At 57.0% G+C, this 16,492-nt stretch overlaps 2 protein-coding genes across 5 annotated transcripts in view; one reads left to right on the top strand and one right to left on the bottom strand.

Moving 5' to 3' along the window:
- The window catches only part of DRC1 (dynein regulatory complex subunit 1), a 42,379-nt gene extending 33,867 nt beyond the window's left edge, over positions 1-8,512 (top strand). Inside the window, exons 11-17 of the mRNA XM_042933487.1 lie at positions 916-1,028; positions 2,264-2,353; positions 2,898-2,984; positions 5,279-5,463; positions 6,506-6,649; positions 6,983-7,085; positions 8,270-8,512. Of these exons, the coding sequence (XP_042789421.1) occupies positions 916-1,028; positions 2,264-2,353; positions 2,898-2,984; positions 5,279-5,463; positions 6,506-6,649; positions 6,983-7,085; positions 8,270-8,326 (779 nt within the window). The 3' untranslated portion in view covers positions 8,327-8,512. The remainder of the gene's footprint in view (positions 1-915; positions 1,029-2,263; positions 2,354-2,897; positions 2,985-5,278; positions 5,464-6,505; positions 6,650-6,982; positions 7,086-8,269) is intronic.
- A 1,382-nt stretch (positions 8,513-9,894) lies between these two features.
- Positions 9,895-16,492, bottom strand: part of OTOF (otoferlin) — a 92,589-nt gene continuing 85,991 nt past the window's right edge. For 2 of the 4 annotated variants that reach the window (XM_042933483.1, XM_042933486.1), the window contains exons 39-47: positions 16,050-16,210; positions 15,232-15,374; positions 14,760-14,848; positions 13,048-13,146; positions 12,675-12,916; positions 12,381-12,559; positions 12,189-12,289; positions 11,595-11,688; positions 9,895-9,984 (exon numbers count right to left, since the gene is read on the bottom strand). In XM_042933483.1, coding sequence (XP_042789417.1) covers positions 9,895-9,984; positions 11,595-11,688; positions 12,189-12,289; positions 12,381-12,559; positions 12,675-12,916; positions 13,048-13,146; positions 14,760-14,848; positions 15,232-15,374; positions 16,050-16,210 — 1,198 coding nt within the window. Of the gene's footprint in view, positions 10,076-11,594; positions 11,689-12,188; positions 12,290-12,380; positions 12,560-12,674; positions 12,917-13,047; positions 13,147-14,759; positions 14,849-15,231; positions 15,375-16,049; positions 16,211-16,492 lie in introns of all 4 variants that reach the window. The other 2 variants (XM_042933484.1, XM_042933482.1) reach the window with 1 other exon arrangement.

Below are 16,492 nucleotides of genomic sequence, written 5' to 3'. Positions count from 1 at the left end.
GCAGGAGAGAGGGAGACAGAATCCGAAGCAGGCTCCAGTCTCCGAGCTGTCAGCACAGAGCCCAACGCGGGACTTGAACCCACGAACCATGAGATTCATGGCCTGAGCCGAAGTCGGACGCTCCACCGACTGAGCCACCCAGGCGCCCCATGTAGACTCACTTTTTAAATGACGCTTTTCTCCGTCTTGCTTTTTTCACTTACAAAATATCTTGGAGAAGATCAGTTTATGGTAGTGAGAAGAAACATGCTTTCCTCCGTTTTTATTTGGTATGGTGTCGTGTGGCCGTGCTATGACTTATTCCAATAGTGTTCTGTTGGTGGCCACTTGGGATATTGGCAGGTTTTTGTCTGCTTGTTTGTGCTATTGCGAACAACGCAGCGATAAGTAGCTGCGTGCGTTTGTGTTCGCATGTGTTTCCTGGTGAATTGTTGGGCTAGCCCCTTAGAAGCAGGACTGCTGGATCAAAGGGCAAATGCCTCTGTGACGTTACTGGGTGTTGTTCCATACGGATGGCGCCATTTTGTAGTTCCACCAGCAAGTTGGCATCTTGTACTTTTCAAAAATATTTTCATTTATCTTATCTCATTTTATCTTTTGAGCAAACTAGTAAAACCTATAAATAGGTTCATCCTCTCCCTTCCACTCCCTGGTCACGGCCGGGTTTTGAGTATGATGTTTCCAGGTCGATGAAACTTAGGAAAGTGAAGGGTTATAGAATGGCAGAATTCTCCGGCTAGTCTCTTATTCCAATCCCCAGCCTTCCTGTTTTCCCCCACACACCAGGCTTTCTTCGGCTTTTTAAGAGGTAAATTTTCTCAAGGAAGGACGTTCGGCTGTTTCTCAAAGTCAACAAGGCCAAGCAGTTATCTTCTTTTTCTCTCCCACCCTCTCTTCTCTCTGCCCCGCCTGCAGAAGAGGAGGGGACGGAGGAGGCCACCTCAGAAGCAGAGTCTTACCTTGACCTGCCAAAGCAAGTTTCCATGAAAACGACCAGAAAGATCCTGATGCTCCTGTGTGACGAGTCGGTGAGGCCGGGTGCACGGGGCTGCGCCACAGGGACTCCCGGCCGGTGGCTTTGCTGACCTTCTGCCCTTGCTTCTCGTGTGCTGCTTCTGACGACCCTGGCCCGGCCGGACGTGGCCCGGAGGCAGGGGTGCACAGGCATTTGGGAGCAGAGCTGGGGTCGTTTACCTTGAGAGGCCATGCTTCAGAGCTGCCCCAGCTGCCAACTGGGTCCTCCCTTAGTGGTTCGGTCAGGTGTGGGCCAGGTCGGTCCACAGACACCTTGCTGATAAAAAAAAAAAAGCTCATTCTGCAAGAGAAGGGGCGCCAGCCTCCCATCTGTGAACCCACCTGCCAAGTAGTGTGGCCACCTGATGTGGCCTTTGTCTGGGAGCTCAGTCTGTGATGACTCTGGGTGTGTCAGGCTTTGGCCACCCGCTGTGTGTGTTAGCAAACCCACCAGATTTAGTGTGAAGGGTGTGCCGGGCTGGCTCAGCTTGGGGGGTGGGGGCGGGGGACGGCATCACGGGACGTGACCGGTGTGCGTTTAGGTCCTGCAGTTCTGAGCGGAGATTAAAGGAGATGCAAGGCCTGCCGGCCTCCCGTCCCCTTGGGACAGTTGTCTTTGGCCAAGAGCCGACTCTTGCCGCTGAGGGGGCTCCCGCTGAACGGGACGGCAGGCAGGTACTCCTCTCTCTATTTGCAGGCTTGTGCCGGCGGCCCCCTCGGCCAGGGGCCCTCCCCCAGGCGTTCCCAGCTCAGAGTGGGTGCCGGGCCCCCAGTCTTCCCACTCACTGCCAACTTTGTGCGCACCGTGTTGTGACACGGCGTGTTCATCTGCCTCCGTGCCTTCCCCTCCTCCAGCTCTGTGCCTACTGCCCCGTCCTGTAGATATCTGAGGGCTAGCACAGGAGTGCAGTGACACTGGACGGGTGAGAATCTGTGACTCGATGAGGTCTGGGCGGCTGTGCAGAGCTCAGGTGTTTGCCCAGTGGCTTGTGGGTGAGATGAGGCAGCACCCTTTCTTAGGTGGGGGGTTGGGGGACTAAACCCATGGTGAGCGTTGGGTTTGCCCCTGGGAAGGGCCCCTTAGGCATCCTAGGAAGGCCTTCCTCTGGGGCCCCTGCTGCCCCAGTCTCATCCCTGAGGTCCTGCTCTGTGGAGTCACCGCTGGCTCGTCACACAGAGGTAGGCTGCACACCCGAGCACTGGTTTCTGAAACCTGTGTCTGACTGGAGACAACCCTCTTCCCCCTCAGGGTTTCCTCATAGAGAGCAAGCTGCTGAGCCTTCTCCGTCCCCTGGAGAAGAGCGAGTGCTATCTGCTCAAGTTGGACGCCATCTTCTCAGTGAGTCCCACTGGGCTGAGTTGACCGGGGGTGGCGGGGGCCTCATTCCAAGACAGCCCCCTATGTTTTTTGCAACATTTCCTCAGTCCTGGGAGTAGATATGGGTCTTCCGGGGCTTCCCTGGGCTGGCACGTCTTTCCCTTTCCTTATTCTCCATGCAACAAATTGGCCATGGAGTTTAGATGTCTCCCACCCCCGACGCTTCCTCTACCAGCTTCTCTCCCTCACGACTCAGCTCTCAGACTGTGGGTTCTCCCCTACACCCTTAAAGTCGGATGTGTGTTCAGCCTCCTTCAGCATTCTTACACCCACCAGGCCTGTATCGGGCTGTTCCTGACTCTGAGCAACGTTGTTCTGTTCTGCCGTGGTCTCGCTGTGCTTCCCCAGTGTTGAATGGCCTCACTCTGGGCCATGGCGGGTGCTGGGGATGTTCAGGGGAACAAGACAAGCCTCCCGCTCTTAGGAGCGGAGGGTCTCTGAACTCCCGCAGCAGCCGGGGGCCTTCCTGCTCTGGTGTTTGAGCCATCCTCCTGTTTTCCCCCAGGCCCTTGGGATTGAAAGTGAGGACGACTTGTACAAACTGGTGAACTTCTTCCTCAAATACCGAGTTCATCATTCACCCTCCAGTCAGGTAATGTGAAGTTCAATCAAAACGAGAGCATTTGAAATTCTGGAAGCCTCCAGAGGGCATTGTTGTCTTTGAGTAATACTCCTGGAAAAATAGTGAGGGCTTTATGTCAGAGAGAGCTCACTTAGTATTTTCCTTAATATTGTCACTTTTTCTATTTGCGGTGGGAAGGATGGCTGGGGATGAGAGGCTGTTCTCCCTCACAGCCAGGCCTCAGCCACTATGAGCCCTGGGCCCACCAAGTTCTGAATATTTTGATCCCTAACACTTGACTAAAAATTATTTTTAGTATTGCTGGCCCCTGGGGGGAGTATCCTGACATGCTTTCAAAAAGGGTTGGCTGGGTCTCCTGGGTGACTCAGTCAGCGAAGCATCAGATTTCTGCTCAGGTCACGAGCTCATGGTTTGTGGGATCGAGCCCCACGTCAGGCTCCATACTGACAGACTGCTTGAGATTCTCTCTCTCCCTCTCTCTGTCCTCCCATGTGCACACGCTCTCTCTCTCAAAATAAACTTAATTTACACTTAATTTAAACTTAATTTAAAAAAAGGATTGAAAAAAAAATGAAAAAGTGTTGCCTGAGTGAACAAAACCTAGAAGCTGTAAAGAGGGAAAACTAAGATCTATTTGATGACATTAACAAAAAAATCCTGTAAGACAAAAATCACTATAAGCAAAGTGAAGATACAGATGACAGTTGGGGGAATTAAAAAAAATTTTTTTTTAATGTTTATTTATTTTTGAGAGAGAGCAAGGGAGGAGCAGAGAGAGGGAGACACAGAATCCGAAGCAGGCTCCAGGCTGCGAGCTGTCAGCTCAGAGCCCGACATGGGGCTCGAACCCTTGAGCCGTGAGATCATGACCTGAGCCGAAGTCGGACGCTTAACTGACGGAGCCACCCAGGCGTGGGGGGAAATATTTTTTAACTTACATTGCAGTTAAGGGCCAGTTTCCTTAATATACAAAGAACTCATATAAACCAATCAGGAAAAAACAGCCACAACTTCATGGAACAGATAAGGGATATGAACAAATATCTCCTGTAAGAGGCAATACAAATAACTTTTAAACATATGAAAAGGTAAGCAGGCCTGTCGTAATAAAAGAAGTGCAAATTAAAACTGCCCCAATTCCATTTTCACCTGTCAGGTTGGCAAGACTCTGCCAGTTTGACTGCACAGAGTGATGGCCGAGGTGTGGGAAACAGGCACTGCTGGGAGAGTAGATTGTTGCAGCCTCCGTGGAGGGCCGTTTGGTGGCACCAATTACAAAACTGTATTTACCCTGCAATTCTTCCAGGATTTCATTCTGCAGATATGTCTCAATACATTTGAAAGAATGTGTTTATTTGTAGCTTATACACTGCAGCAATGCTCGAAATGGGAGAATAGTGAGAACAACCTACAATTCCATCTTATAGGACTTGATTACCTACTAAGTAGTGCATCTACAAAACAGAATATTAATGCAATTAAAAAAAAAGAACAGGGGCGCCTGGGTGGCTCAGTCGGTTAAGCGTCCGACTTCAGCTCAGGTCCTGATCTCATGGTTTGTGAGTCTGAGCCCCGCATCGGGCTCTGTGCTGATGGCTCAGAGCCTGGAGCCTGCTTCGGATTCTGTGTCTCCTTCTCTCTCTGCCCCTCCCCAACTTGTGCTCTGTCTCTCTCTGTCTCTCAAAAATAAATAAATGTAAAAAAAAAAAAAAAGAAGAAGAACAAAGAAGTTCTTTACGTATTTATGCGAAAAGATCTGTAAGGTTTATTGGTATGTGAAAAATGCAACGTGCAGACCTGTGCATGTAGTAGAGTATCGTTTTGTCAAAACAGGAGGGAAAGCATGTGCCCGAGTGGACCGTAGTATTTCTTTGGAAGGATACATAAGAAACCGATGATGTAGGTTTGCCTGTGGGGTGTGAACTGAATGAACTACAAGACAGGAGGACTTCTTTTGAATTTAAAAATTCAAGTGTAACATGTGTTACGATTCAAAAATATACATACATCCAGCATAAGCCTTATGGATTTCAATAGAATGGACACCTATGAATCCCGATCTAGAAATAGAAGATTATCACTGTTTGGAAGATCCCATGCCCCCTCTTTTCCACTCTTTCCCCTCACCATTTCTTCCTTCCTGAAAACATCTACCTTTGCATCTGTTCCGTAACTTTCTGTAAACTTTTCTCTGTTTTTTTTTTTTCTCTGTCTTCATACACTTAGGCTTGTTGTGTGCCCCAATCCATAGTCACCCTGGCACCTTTCTCCAGATCAGCCCCTGGAATCTTTCACTCCCACAGGAGCAAACAAGCCTGATGTCGGCCCTGGACCCAGGAGAGCAGACAGACCTCGAGAGACAGAAGGAGGAAAGCCTTGTGGGAGGGGAGCCAGAAGAGAAGGAGGTCCCCCCTTCTCCCACGCTCATCCACCCCAACGACGTCCTCAAGATCCTGGAGGCCTTTGTCATGGGTCTGAGGAAGCCCAGGTGTGGTGCTGGAGGGCTTGCCCGAGGCCTGGGGAAGCCAGGCTGAGCCAGGGCCGAGCAGATCCCAGTACCGGGCAAGCACCTGGGCAGGAGGAAAGGGATGGGGAGGGCTGGAGGCGTCAGTGGACACGGATGAAAGGAAGGGGCGTAGAAGCGATTTGCATTTTCTCATTCGTCTTTCATTCCACAGCCATTCACTGGGGTCTGCACTGTGTCGGCCCGCAGAGATCACACCTTGTGATCGGGACCATGGTCAGAGCCTATACCAGGTGTTACCAACAGCAGTCAGAGAGGGCTTTAGGAAGAGATGCACCAGAACCGGCTTTTCCTACATGGATACAGTGGGGGAAAGAGCATTTCAAGGTGTCACAGTGTGGGGAAAGGCCTGGTGTGTTCGAGAATCGTGGCAGAGGTGTGGCTGGTGTCAGGGTCTTCCCTGGGAAGTGGGACCGGTGGGTAGGGGAGCCGGGCCAAATCTTGGAGAGCTGCGCCTGCCATGGCTGGGACCTTTGCCTTTACTCTTGGGTGGACCGGAGCCACAACATGGTCTTAAGCGGTGGGGGAGCCATGATTAGGCTTGCATGTTAGAAAGATCCATTTGGTGGCAGGGATGGGGGTGACGCTGGATACAAGGAGAGCAGCCGGAAGGTTCGTCTAGGTGGAGGCGTTGATATCCTGGGTCAAGGCTATCCTCGAGGGGATGCCGGAATTTGAGAGCCGTTTGGATGCACTAGTGAAGGAAACGGGCATCGTAGTGGGATGTAAAGCCAATGAGGTAAACTGGCTGAGAGAAAGGGGGGTGGATAGAACCCCAGTGATGCTTTCACAAAGGTGACAATGGCACCAGAATCAGGGACACTGATGATAGGCATGTGCACTTTCTGAGAATCAGCCGTAAACCGCGACACTCGCACAGCTGAGTGGGAAGGGGACAGGTCTGCAGGCAGCAAGTCCGGGAGGGACAGGCACCATGGCTGGCGCTGCGTGGGATCCTGGGGGGGTGCCAGGTGGGGGTGACGGTACTGCTGCTCTTAACCCCCAGGGACCCCCCGGCCCCAGTGAAGGTGGTGAAGTATGTGCGAGACACCTCAAAGGACTCTGCGTATTGGGAGGCCATGGCCACGGTTATCCCTTACGCCACGCAGAACCTCTGGGACGCTCTGTACACGGCCTTGGAGAAATACCAGTAAGTGTGTAGGTCACAGCCCAGGAGAAGGAGGGAGCCAGGCAGTGGGTGGAGAAGGATCCTGCTTGCGGTGGCCACCCCCCTGGCTTGGAGACAAAAGCTGTCTTTGGAGGGAAAGCTCCTGTTGGGGGGTCATGTGGCATTGGGTGGCTGGCCCCTCGCTCCTTATTCGGTTCCTAGCCCGGTGTGTTCGGGGCAGGAAGGTTGCTCGGGCGGGTGAAGCTTCAGGGCTCCTCTCCCAGCTCCAACCGGCACAGAGACATAGAGATCCTGGCCCCTGCCTGGTAGATTTGGAGCGTTCGATGAGCCTCTAATGGATTTTTCCACCCAAAGCTTCGTCCTGACGCAGAGGGCCAAGCTGCTGATAGAAAACAACTCCCTGGAGAAGCAGAACACAGAGCTCCAGATGCTGCTTCAGCAGTATCTAGATTCCAAGGTGGGCGACGGGGACGAGGAGGGTGGGCAGGAGGCCGTGGCAGGAAGCGGGACTGGAGCCGATGTTAGGAAGCAGAGTCCCACCCCTCACTGGAAGCAAGGGAGGCTTGGGATGTGCCATGACATAGCAACCGTCACACCTCAAGTTGGGCCCGAATTATCCGACAAGGGAGTCCTTTGGACTTTGGACGCTGCCCCAAGTCTCCTCCAGGACGTGTGGGTTGTAATAGTGCCCTTTTGATGCCCATGGTCCTTGGTGCCAGATGCTTGTTGGACGTCTCTCGGAAGCGGGACCCGATCCCGCCGAGAGCGTCACAGCCCAGAGAGCCCTTCCTTATGGAGTTTCTTCTTTGGTCTTAACATCCCCTCTGTGAGGTCGATAGGGCACAAGTCATTCTCCCAGAGAGGAGAATCAAAACTGGAAGACTCTTGCCCATTCTGCTGGGCCAGATTGTCTGGCCCGGAATGTGACATGGCGAGAGGAGGCTCCAGCTGGGGCAGGTATTCCCCGGTCCTCACTCCTGCCCACTCCGGTGATATTTGGGGCAACTTCCCCATGGCCTGCAAGGGAGGAATCTCACCGTCTCTGCTTCTAAGGTTAGAATCCCTTCGTAACGTAGTTGCTGGCTCCGCTCTGCTAGTGTGGGATGCTTCACGCGGCGCTGAGACCGTGGGCCGGGAGGGTCATGACACCCTGGGCTGGGGGTACGCCCTCCATCATCAGCTGTGTGTGTGAGAGGTGACCGAGGCCAGCCACAAGCCCGGGAACTGGGGATGTGTGGCCCCGTAACAGTCATTAGAGGACTGTCCATGCTGTCGTCGATGCCGCTGCATGCAGAGGATGGGGGAGGAGGAAGGAAGGCAGGGCTAGACTGGGGACGGGATGCGCAGGTGGTGGGAGGGGGTAGAGGGAAGATGTAAGAGAGTGGCTCAGGGCAGAAGGTTCAGAACGTTACCAGAGGTCAGCTAGCTGGAGCAGAAGCCAAACAAGAAACCTTAGGACTTCTCTTCCAAAGGAAGGCAGACCATGGGCTTTCCCAGGCATCCGGAAGCGCTCGGCAGGGGGGAAACGCTTGCTGAGGTTTGGAGCCCTTAGGAGAGCCGACACATGCACCTGACCCGCAGAGGTCATGAAGCAGGAGGGCCCTGGGGAAACTGTAATGACCTTTACTCTCTCTTTTCCAGATAAACTCTGAATTGCATGTTCCACCAACTCAGGTGTTACGGGCGCCCACCAAATAGAGCCGGACCTCCAAAGGCTGCTGTTACGGTGTATGTGGGTGCCAGGGCTGGCACGTTTCACCTGGGGAGCTGCCTGGGACTACTCTGGATTTTCCAGAGCTACTGGGATAGGGCCTGTCAAAATAAGGCCACGGGAGGGGTTACCTGTATCCTGTAGTCGTGATTGATTAAAGTCTTTAAAAGGTTGTGGCTGAATCTTTTCAGAGAGGTCAGGTCCAGTGAGACCCTGGCCGGTGACCCCACCTCTGTGTCACGAGGGGACTTTGTCCCCACCTCAGATTGTGGTATGAGTCCCTGTGAGACTGGACCCAGGCCGGTGGCATGGGACTTCCTTCTTGCATTTGGAGCAGCTCTGTGAGTGGAGGCTGGAGCTTTGGGGCTCTTGCAAGGTCTTAAGTGTTCTGACTGTCCTTGGGCCTGCAGGACCCTTTTTGTGAGTTTTTGGGGTCCCTGGTTCCACCTGGTATAGTGTGAGGCTCCTCCTGTGGGCAGCCTGCAGGTGCCCTGGGCAGGTGTCCTGGGCAGGTGGCCCAGTGCCTTAGGCCCTCCTTCAACCCTGGGCCTTGAGGCCACTTACCCAAAGGGGAAAAGCCAGAGGGGCCCAGCTGGTCCTCAGTTTGCCATCCTCAGAGTGCTCACAGACCTCGCGCCCCTATCCTGGTCCCCCAGCTTGGCCAACTGGAGACCTGTCAGCTCAGTGTTTCATTCTTTTATTATTAAGAGAAAAATCACCACGCAAGAAAGGAACAACAGCCAAGAGAAACCCAGCTCTCACTGCAAGTACCATCCCGCTGCCCGGCCGAAATGAGGTCCTGGCAGGGCGGGTGGGTCAGCACTGGGGTGGGGGTGGGGCACAGGGGTTCATTCTCACTGCTCCTCATCTAGGCTTCTGAGCACTGGTCCGGGTGGAGGAAGCTCTGGGAAGCGATGAAAACCCACAGGCAGGGCCGGGACTGGGCTTGTGCTCCCACCGGGGTGCCTCCCGGGCGGGAAGAAGATCCACTCTCGGAGGGCGGCAGGGAGGAAGCAGCCACCTCCCCACCATTGGTAGGAAGGGCCTGGCCCACGTTTGCAGAACAGACTGGTGGTGTGGCTGTCCTCACAGGATTCTGTTGGGGAGGGAGGGTGATGCTTTCTGCTTACTCATTCTTTTTTATAGCTCTGGGCACTGGCCCGCGATGGGATTCTCAGTCAATTCCATTAAAGTTTTACTCTTCCACTGGAGGGCCTTGGGGGCATCTGGGGTGGCCTCCCCGGAGCCAGGGCCTGAAGAAAGTGGTGCCTCAGCAAGGAGGGGCAGACCCCCACCCCTGCCCACACTTCCCACCCCTCGGGCAGGGGTCAGAGGGGTGGGGTGAGGCCCGCAGCCGGCTCAGGTGGGGCAGGGGCAGGGGTGTCACCAGCCCAGCAAGCAGGAGGCTGCAAGGGGGGGGGACACTGGGCTTCTCGAGCTCCCCAGGGAGAGTGCAAGGTCCATGCCAGAGGAGGGGCAAAGGCACAGGTCCAGGCGGGAGGGGGGGGCGGGGAGCAGCAGCTAGGCCTGGGGGGGCGGTGGGGGGGGCGGTGCTTCACGCCCCCAGGAGCTTCTTGACCATGTAGCCGGGGAGGCTGTAGAGGAAGAGGGCCAGCATGAGCAGCCCCAGCAGCGCCAGCACGATCTTGATGATGAGCCACTTGTACCGCGTGCAGATGAGGTACTTGATGGACTTGAGGGGGTTGAGGAACCAGACGAAGGCGGTGTCGGGCCGGCTGGGGGAGGGGAGGCCGCGGTCAGGCAGCGGGCCTCTCCAGGGCACCCCAGGCCCTCAGCCTTCTTAGACTCCCACGGGCCCTGACGCAGCCCCGGTCCCCAAAGTAGTGAGTGCCGGAGCCAGGTTCTAGCCCTTTCTAAGCACTAGGTTTGCTGCTTGCGTTCCTGTGCGCTTGGTGGGACTCTTTGGCCCCCAGCCTCCTCCCCAGGCCCGGACGGCTTTCTGGCAGTCGGGCAGCCGTCCAGCCAACACCTGGACGATGGTGGCCTTGGCCTTGGCCTTGGCCTTGGCCGTTCACCATGTGAAGACGCAGCCGCAGGGCTGCAGGCTCTTCTGATTCCCGGGAACCTCGTCTACTTAGCGGCTCGTTGTACGTGCTCCAGGCTCGGCCCCCGTTGTCTTTCTGTGAATCCATGTTCCTCAACCTCTCCCCCTTTTCTGAGGAACAGGAGCTTCTGGCCCCACCAGGCCCTGCCCAGGGTCTGAGGAGCCCCGGTTGGGGCGCCAGCCACACTCCACCTGCCCGCTGTCGGGGTGGGGTTACGGCTCTGCCTTCTGCACAGACTCCCGGCCAAAAGGGGCTTGCTAAGCTTTACCTTCTGTGGTTTACGTTACAGGAACGGTAGGTTTTATAAGATGTCAAGATATAAAATTCCAGTACCGGGTATGCTTTTTCAACCTCCTGGGCCAGCGGCCGCCGGAGGACACAGACCGTGCCCTCCCAGAGCCAGGCGCAGGGCACCTGGTTTCCAGCCTTAGTGGTGACGGGCAAGTTGGACGCCTGTCTGAGCCTCAGTTTCCTCCCTTACGCAGTGGGGTGCCTAGTGGACCCTGCCTCCGGGGTCAGTGAAAGGGTAAGGAGAGAAAGTGCATGTGAAACGCTAGGCGCGGTGCCCGGCCCTGAATAGCCGCTCAGCTGGCTGCAAAAATGTGGGAACTGGATGGGGTTCCTTACCGCCCTGCCTGGCAGAAAATGGCTCTGGGCCCAGAGGGGAATGCTGGTAGGAACTAGTCAGGCCTCGCTGGCTAATCCTAGCCAAACCCTCTCCCCGTTCCCTGTCCTCATGTCAACTCTTTCTGCCAATGGCCCTGGGTTAGTATCTGTTGGTCTGTCACGAGGACAGGAGGTGGGGTGGTGCTCAGAAGACTGGGTGGCAATTTGAAAGTCGAGGCTGGGTCTTAGCCCTAATCTGCTGGGCGACCTTAGGCGAGTTGCTTCGCCTCTCTGGCCTGACACGCGCTCATGTAAAACAGTGATTTTAGTTCTGAGAGCCTGTGGTACCGTTTGACAGCCTGCAAGTTGCTGTGTGTGTGTGCGTGCCCTGTGTGTGTGTGCATGTGTGTGTGCGTGCGTGTGTGTGTGTGTGTGTGTGTTCCGCATGCTGCCAAGCTTATCAGTCCTGGGTCCGGAGGAAGAAGTAAGGAGGACCAGAGCCAGCAGGATGCCAGGCTCAGGCCCCCAGGGTCTTCCTGACCAGGTAGCCAGGCACAGAGCAGAGGAAGAGGGTGAGGATGACCAGTTTGAGGAACCGCCAGCGGCTTGTGTGCCATAGGAAGTAGCGGGCAGACTTGAGAGGGTTCAAGAACCAGATGAAGCTCGTGTCTGGCAGCCTGGAGCAGCGAGAGGGCGGAGGACACAGAGGATGAAGGCTCAGGGTGTGGTCAGGGGTCTTGCAACAGGCGGGCGACCCTGGGCTGAGCACCCTGGGCTGAGCACCCTGGGCTGAGCACCCTGGGCTGAGCGTGCGCACTTCCCGGCACCTCCCCAGCCATCAGGGCCCCCCTGGGGCCCTAGCCCGCTCGCTTCTGGCAAAAACGAGGAAGAGCGTTTCAGTCTGTGAAATGGGGCCTTCCCTGGGAGAGGGGCTGATCCCCTGCACGGAAGCCCGGTCGCCTGTGCCCCGGTTCAGAGCGAGGGGTGCATTCCAGACGGAAGTGGAGAAGGGAGGAGGCTCCCTCGCAATGAGGCTACCGCCCTGAAAGAGCTAGAGAACGCCAGAGGTGCCTGCAGCGTGGGAGCAAGAAGACCAGAAAGTTCTGGCCCCTCCTTCCTGCCCCCATGGCCCCAGGGACCAGCGTGGCAGGGGCGCCAGGCAAGGCAGCATACTCACTTGGGTTTCTCTAGAGGGTCAGGTTCATTGCGGGCCAGGCCCACCGGATTTTTCTCTGCCTCCTCCGCTGTCAGTAGATGCAATTCTGCCTCCACCTTGCCCTGTGGAAAGGAACAGAAGGATCCTAGGGCTCAGGCGGGGTGCGCGGCCCAGCCCTGCCTCGCCCTCTGCGGGAGCCGCGGCGGTCCCCACCGTGAGCTCGAACTCATCGTTCTCATTGCGGGCCAGGAGGGGCCACCAGCCTTTGACGCGCTTCTGCTTGAAGATGGAAACCAGGGGCACGTCCACCTCCCCCGTGGCCATCTCCATGGTGCACTGCTTGGCTGTCTTGGCGCCCCGGGGAAAGCGGTTGAGGTCCAGCTCGATGGCCCCTGTGGCAACCTTGGAGTCAGCTCTGACAGCCTGGGTCCCGTCGATCCCCACCGGGGTGGGCTCCCTCTGCCCCTGCCTCCCCCTGCCCTACCCCTCCGCTCCCCAGCCCTGCACCCAGGAAGTCGTCCGCGGAGAAGTGGTCCGCGTCCCAGATCTGCAGGGTGAGCCGCGCGGGGATCTTGTACTCGGTCTCGTCCCAGGAGAACATGGACTCCTTCTTGGAGATGACAATCCTTTCCTCAGCGGCCAGGTAGTCGAAGGGGAACAGGTAGCGCCAGTTGAAGTTGCCCTCGCCGGTGAGGGAATGATAGTGGACGTCCGTGTCCTGCTTGTCCTCCTGCTGGCCCTTCAGCCACCTGCCAGGTGCCGTTAGCTCCAGACCCGCGGCCACCCGCAGGGAGCCCCCTCCCTCCTCCCTGGCCTCCTGGGAAGGTGGGCTCACCCGTCCCAGCACCCCTACCCCCCAGCCAGGGGCCCTCTCACCCACCCCCGCACAAAAATGTCGCTGGACTTCTCCCCAGTAAAGAAGTCATCGTCCTCCAGGACCACCTCGTCTGTGTTCCACACGATGACCCGGAGCTCATACCTGGGCAGGGGAGAGGCTGGCTCGCAGTCTGGGGGTGGGGGCGGCCCCAGGGTCTTGGTGTAGATGGGGCAGGTACCTGAGGGGAGTGCTGGGACTCGTGAGCATGGGAGCTGGCCCAGGCTGGGGTGCAGAGAGCCCATTCGGGTAAGAGGGCAAGGAGGGGAGCGGAGGGGACCCGGGTGAGGGAGAGAGGGTCAGCCGGCCGGCATGGCTGTCGTGAGGAGAACCCTAGGGGAAGCCCGTCTGGCCGGCTCGCCAGGACAGAGCACGCTCCCGGGCAGGGAGGCTGACTCAGGCCTGGGAGGGGCAGGGGTGGCTGCTGCGGGGTGGCTCAGCAGGAACTCAGTCTCCAGAGGCCAGAAGACACTGTGTCTAACACAAGTTTACGTGTGGGCCCAGCAGCTGGCATGCTCGTGGCATCTGGTTTCCTTTAGGTCCTTGTCCCAGAAGAAGATTTTCCCCCTTGCGGTGTAATTGTCATTATAAATAGGTACATTTCAGCCTTTACGAGTGAGGTTGGGTCGCCCCCTCCGCCTTCCTCAGAGTGGGGCTCTCGCCCCGGACTGCAAGTGCCAGGTGACACAATGGGGTCGGGTGTCCCCTGGTGGCCATCCCTGGGACAGCACACCTGTGACCTCAGACCTGGAGGCGATTCCAGGCAGAATTTGCCATATGATTTGCAGGGCCCGGTGCAAAGTGGAAAGGTGGGGCCCTTTATTAAAAAAATCATTAAGAATTTAAATATTTCCATTTTGAAGTGAGCGTGGGGCCCCTCTGAGTGTGGGGTCTGTGCTACTTCCCCACCCATGTGGTTGGCCCTGGTTCCAGGCACTAGGATGTTAGAAGCAGCAGCAACTCCATCCTGCCCCCTTCCAGATGGGAAAACCAAGGACCAGGGAGGTAAAATGACCTGGCCAGGGCCAACTAGGAGAGGCAGGTGGCCTGGCTCCTGATCCAGTGCTCTTTCCACTCTATCAACTTCCCCCCTCTTCCAGGCGCTCACTCCTACATACCTCCTCAGCAAGGGTTTTAAAGAAAACCTGGCAGAGCTTGGGGAGTCTGGGTGGCTCAGTCGGTTAGGTGTCTGACTTTGGCTCAGGTCATGATCTCACAGTTCATGAGTTTGGGCCCCACGTCCGTCTCTGTGCTGACAGCTCGGAGCCCAGAGCCTGCTTCGGACTCTGTGTCTCCCTCTCTCTCTGCCCCTCCCCTGCTCATATTCTGTTCTCTTTCTCTCAAAAATAAATAAACATTAAACACTTGTAAAGAAAACCTGGCAGAGCTTAATGACAGCCTGGAGTGGGGACAAGGGGAGCGGGCTCTCAGGGGTGATGCCGCTGTGAGGAAGAGAGTCCCCTGGAGGGTGCTGGTGAGTACACATCACCTCATTGCCCGCACACTGGGGGGATGGCTGTGCCTTGGCAAAAGGGACCCACCTAGGGTAGGCCCCATAGTCATCTCCATGGGTTGCCTGTTCCCCCCTGAAGGCCACATGGGAAACACCACTGACCAAGGTGATGTAGGTGGTCTGGGCCTGGGGCTCCCACAGGAATGAAGGCCATGGGGGGAGGGACGAGAGATGGGGGAGGTAGTGCTGGGCCCCAGAAGCTCACTTCTTAGGCTTCCGGGGGGAGATGTCCAGAGGCGTCCCAGGGGCCGGCATGTCCATGGGGAACATGTCTACCCACAGCTCCAGGCGCCCCTATGGAAGAGAGGGCATGGCAGGTCTCCCCAGGGACTCCCTCCCTGCCCAGGAAGGCCAGCTCTCCTCCCTCCCAACCTTTGTTCTCTCAGGACCCGGTTCATCAGTTTTCGTCCTTGGACGCCAGAATCCCTATGACCTCACCAACAGCCAATCACAGCGTCTAAGGGAGACACTGCAGGCTGCACCTGAGCTCATGGGGCTCACACTCAAAGGAAAGGCACAGGCCCCTGGAGTTACCATGAGGGGCCGTGCTAGGAAAGTGCCTTCCAGGCTTTTGGGAAGGCAGCGAATAGTTGGAGGATCCATTTTTATGGGCCCAGGTAGGGACTCCCTGATCCCAGATACCAAAGAACCTGAGATCTAGGCCTGGCGAGCGTCACCTGCTCGATGCCTGGCTTGTCAGGGTTGAGCAGGGGCCGGGTTTCCACGTGTTCGGGCACCAGGCGGCAGCCCACGCGGGGGATGTCCTCCCAGTGCCTCAGGGCAGATAGAGCCACATGCTCTTCCGTAGGCTTCCTCTGACCTGTGGGTGCCGGTGGGTCAGCGGCACATAGGGCCTCAGCACAGCAAGAGACCCGTGCTGGGGCTAGACTCGGGGGCACAGAGCGGCCCCTGAGCCATCACTCCTCCATACTGTCTCCTTTTACTGTTGGGGAAACTGAGGCACGGGGGCAGCGTGGCTTGCCCGAGTTCTCAGCTGCCCCATGGGGCCCAGCGAGACCTGTGCTCTTGGGTTTCCCCTGCCTGGGGAATCTGACCGGAGAATCCTGCTGGGCTGTGAGGGCAGGGAGGGGAGGAATCCACTTCCTGTCTCAGCACCCTGCGGGGCCGCAGCATGAGTTCCGCAGCACGCGTCTCCTCTGTTCTCTGGAAGTGCCACGTGACAAAGGAGTGGGGAGAGTCAGCTGGGACCTGGGCCCACACCCTCACCCTGCCCCCGAAGGGCCACGTGACTTTGGGCAAATCACTGTAGAACGGGAAGAAGCTCCCTACCCCACAGGAATTCTGTGAGGGAGAGAGAAGGCAACAAGTGTCCAGGTGCTTGTGCCGGAGGGCAGAGGCTGGGCAGAGGGGAGCGGGGCGCTAGGCTGATGGGCAGAGGGTCTAAGGACGCCCCAGTCTAGGCCTTGAAGTCCTGCCGCAGGAAGCGTGGGTCCCTCTTGGCCTCTGACACCCCCCGTGTCCAGCGCCTTGTTACCATTCTCGTCCTCGATCTCGGAGGGCCCAGTGAAGACACGGTTGGACACCTTCACTCTCCCGGGGGGCCCAAAGTGGGGGCCGTCCACTTTGCCCTCCTTGCAGAGGCGGGTCAGAATCTGGCTGGGCTTCATGGGGTCCCGCCAGATATTGTAGCCATGTCTGTGGGAGGGGGCACACAGGTTTCGTGGGGCTCAGGGTGGGGCTGGGGCCCAACCCCCGGTGGCAGCTGGTTCCCGCCAGTTCTCTTAAGTTGGCTGCTGCCCCATGTCAGCAAGCAGGCCCTGCCCGAGACACTAGGGCTGCTCGAGGCTGATCCCTCTTACCCCAGGCTCCGGCCTCACGTGTCCCGTGTCCTGAGGATGAGCTTTCAGCCTCCCTCAACACGGCCCAACCCATTCCCCAACTGTGCCCTCTCCTCTGGAACTTCAGAGACTCCCACGA

The sequence above is a fragment of the Panthera leo genome, chromosome A3 (genome assembly GCF_018350215.1).
Source record: "Panthera leo isolate Ple1 chromosome A3, P.leo_Ple1_pat1.1, whole genome shotgun sequence".
Lineage (NCBI taxonomy): Eukaryota > Metazoa > Chordata > Mammalia > Carnivora > Felidae > Panthera > Panthera leo.
Note: the sequence above shows the minus strand (reverse complement) of the source record. Positions and strands in the feature narration are given on the sequence as shown.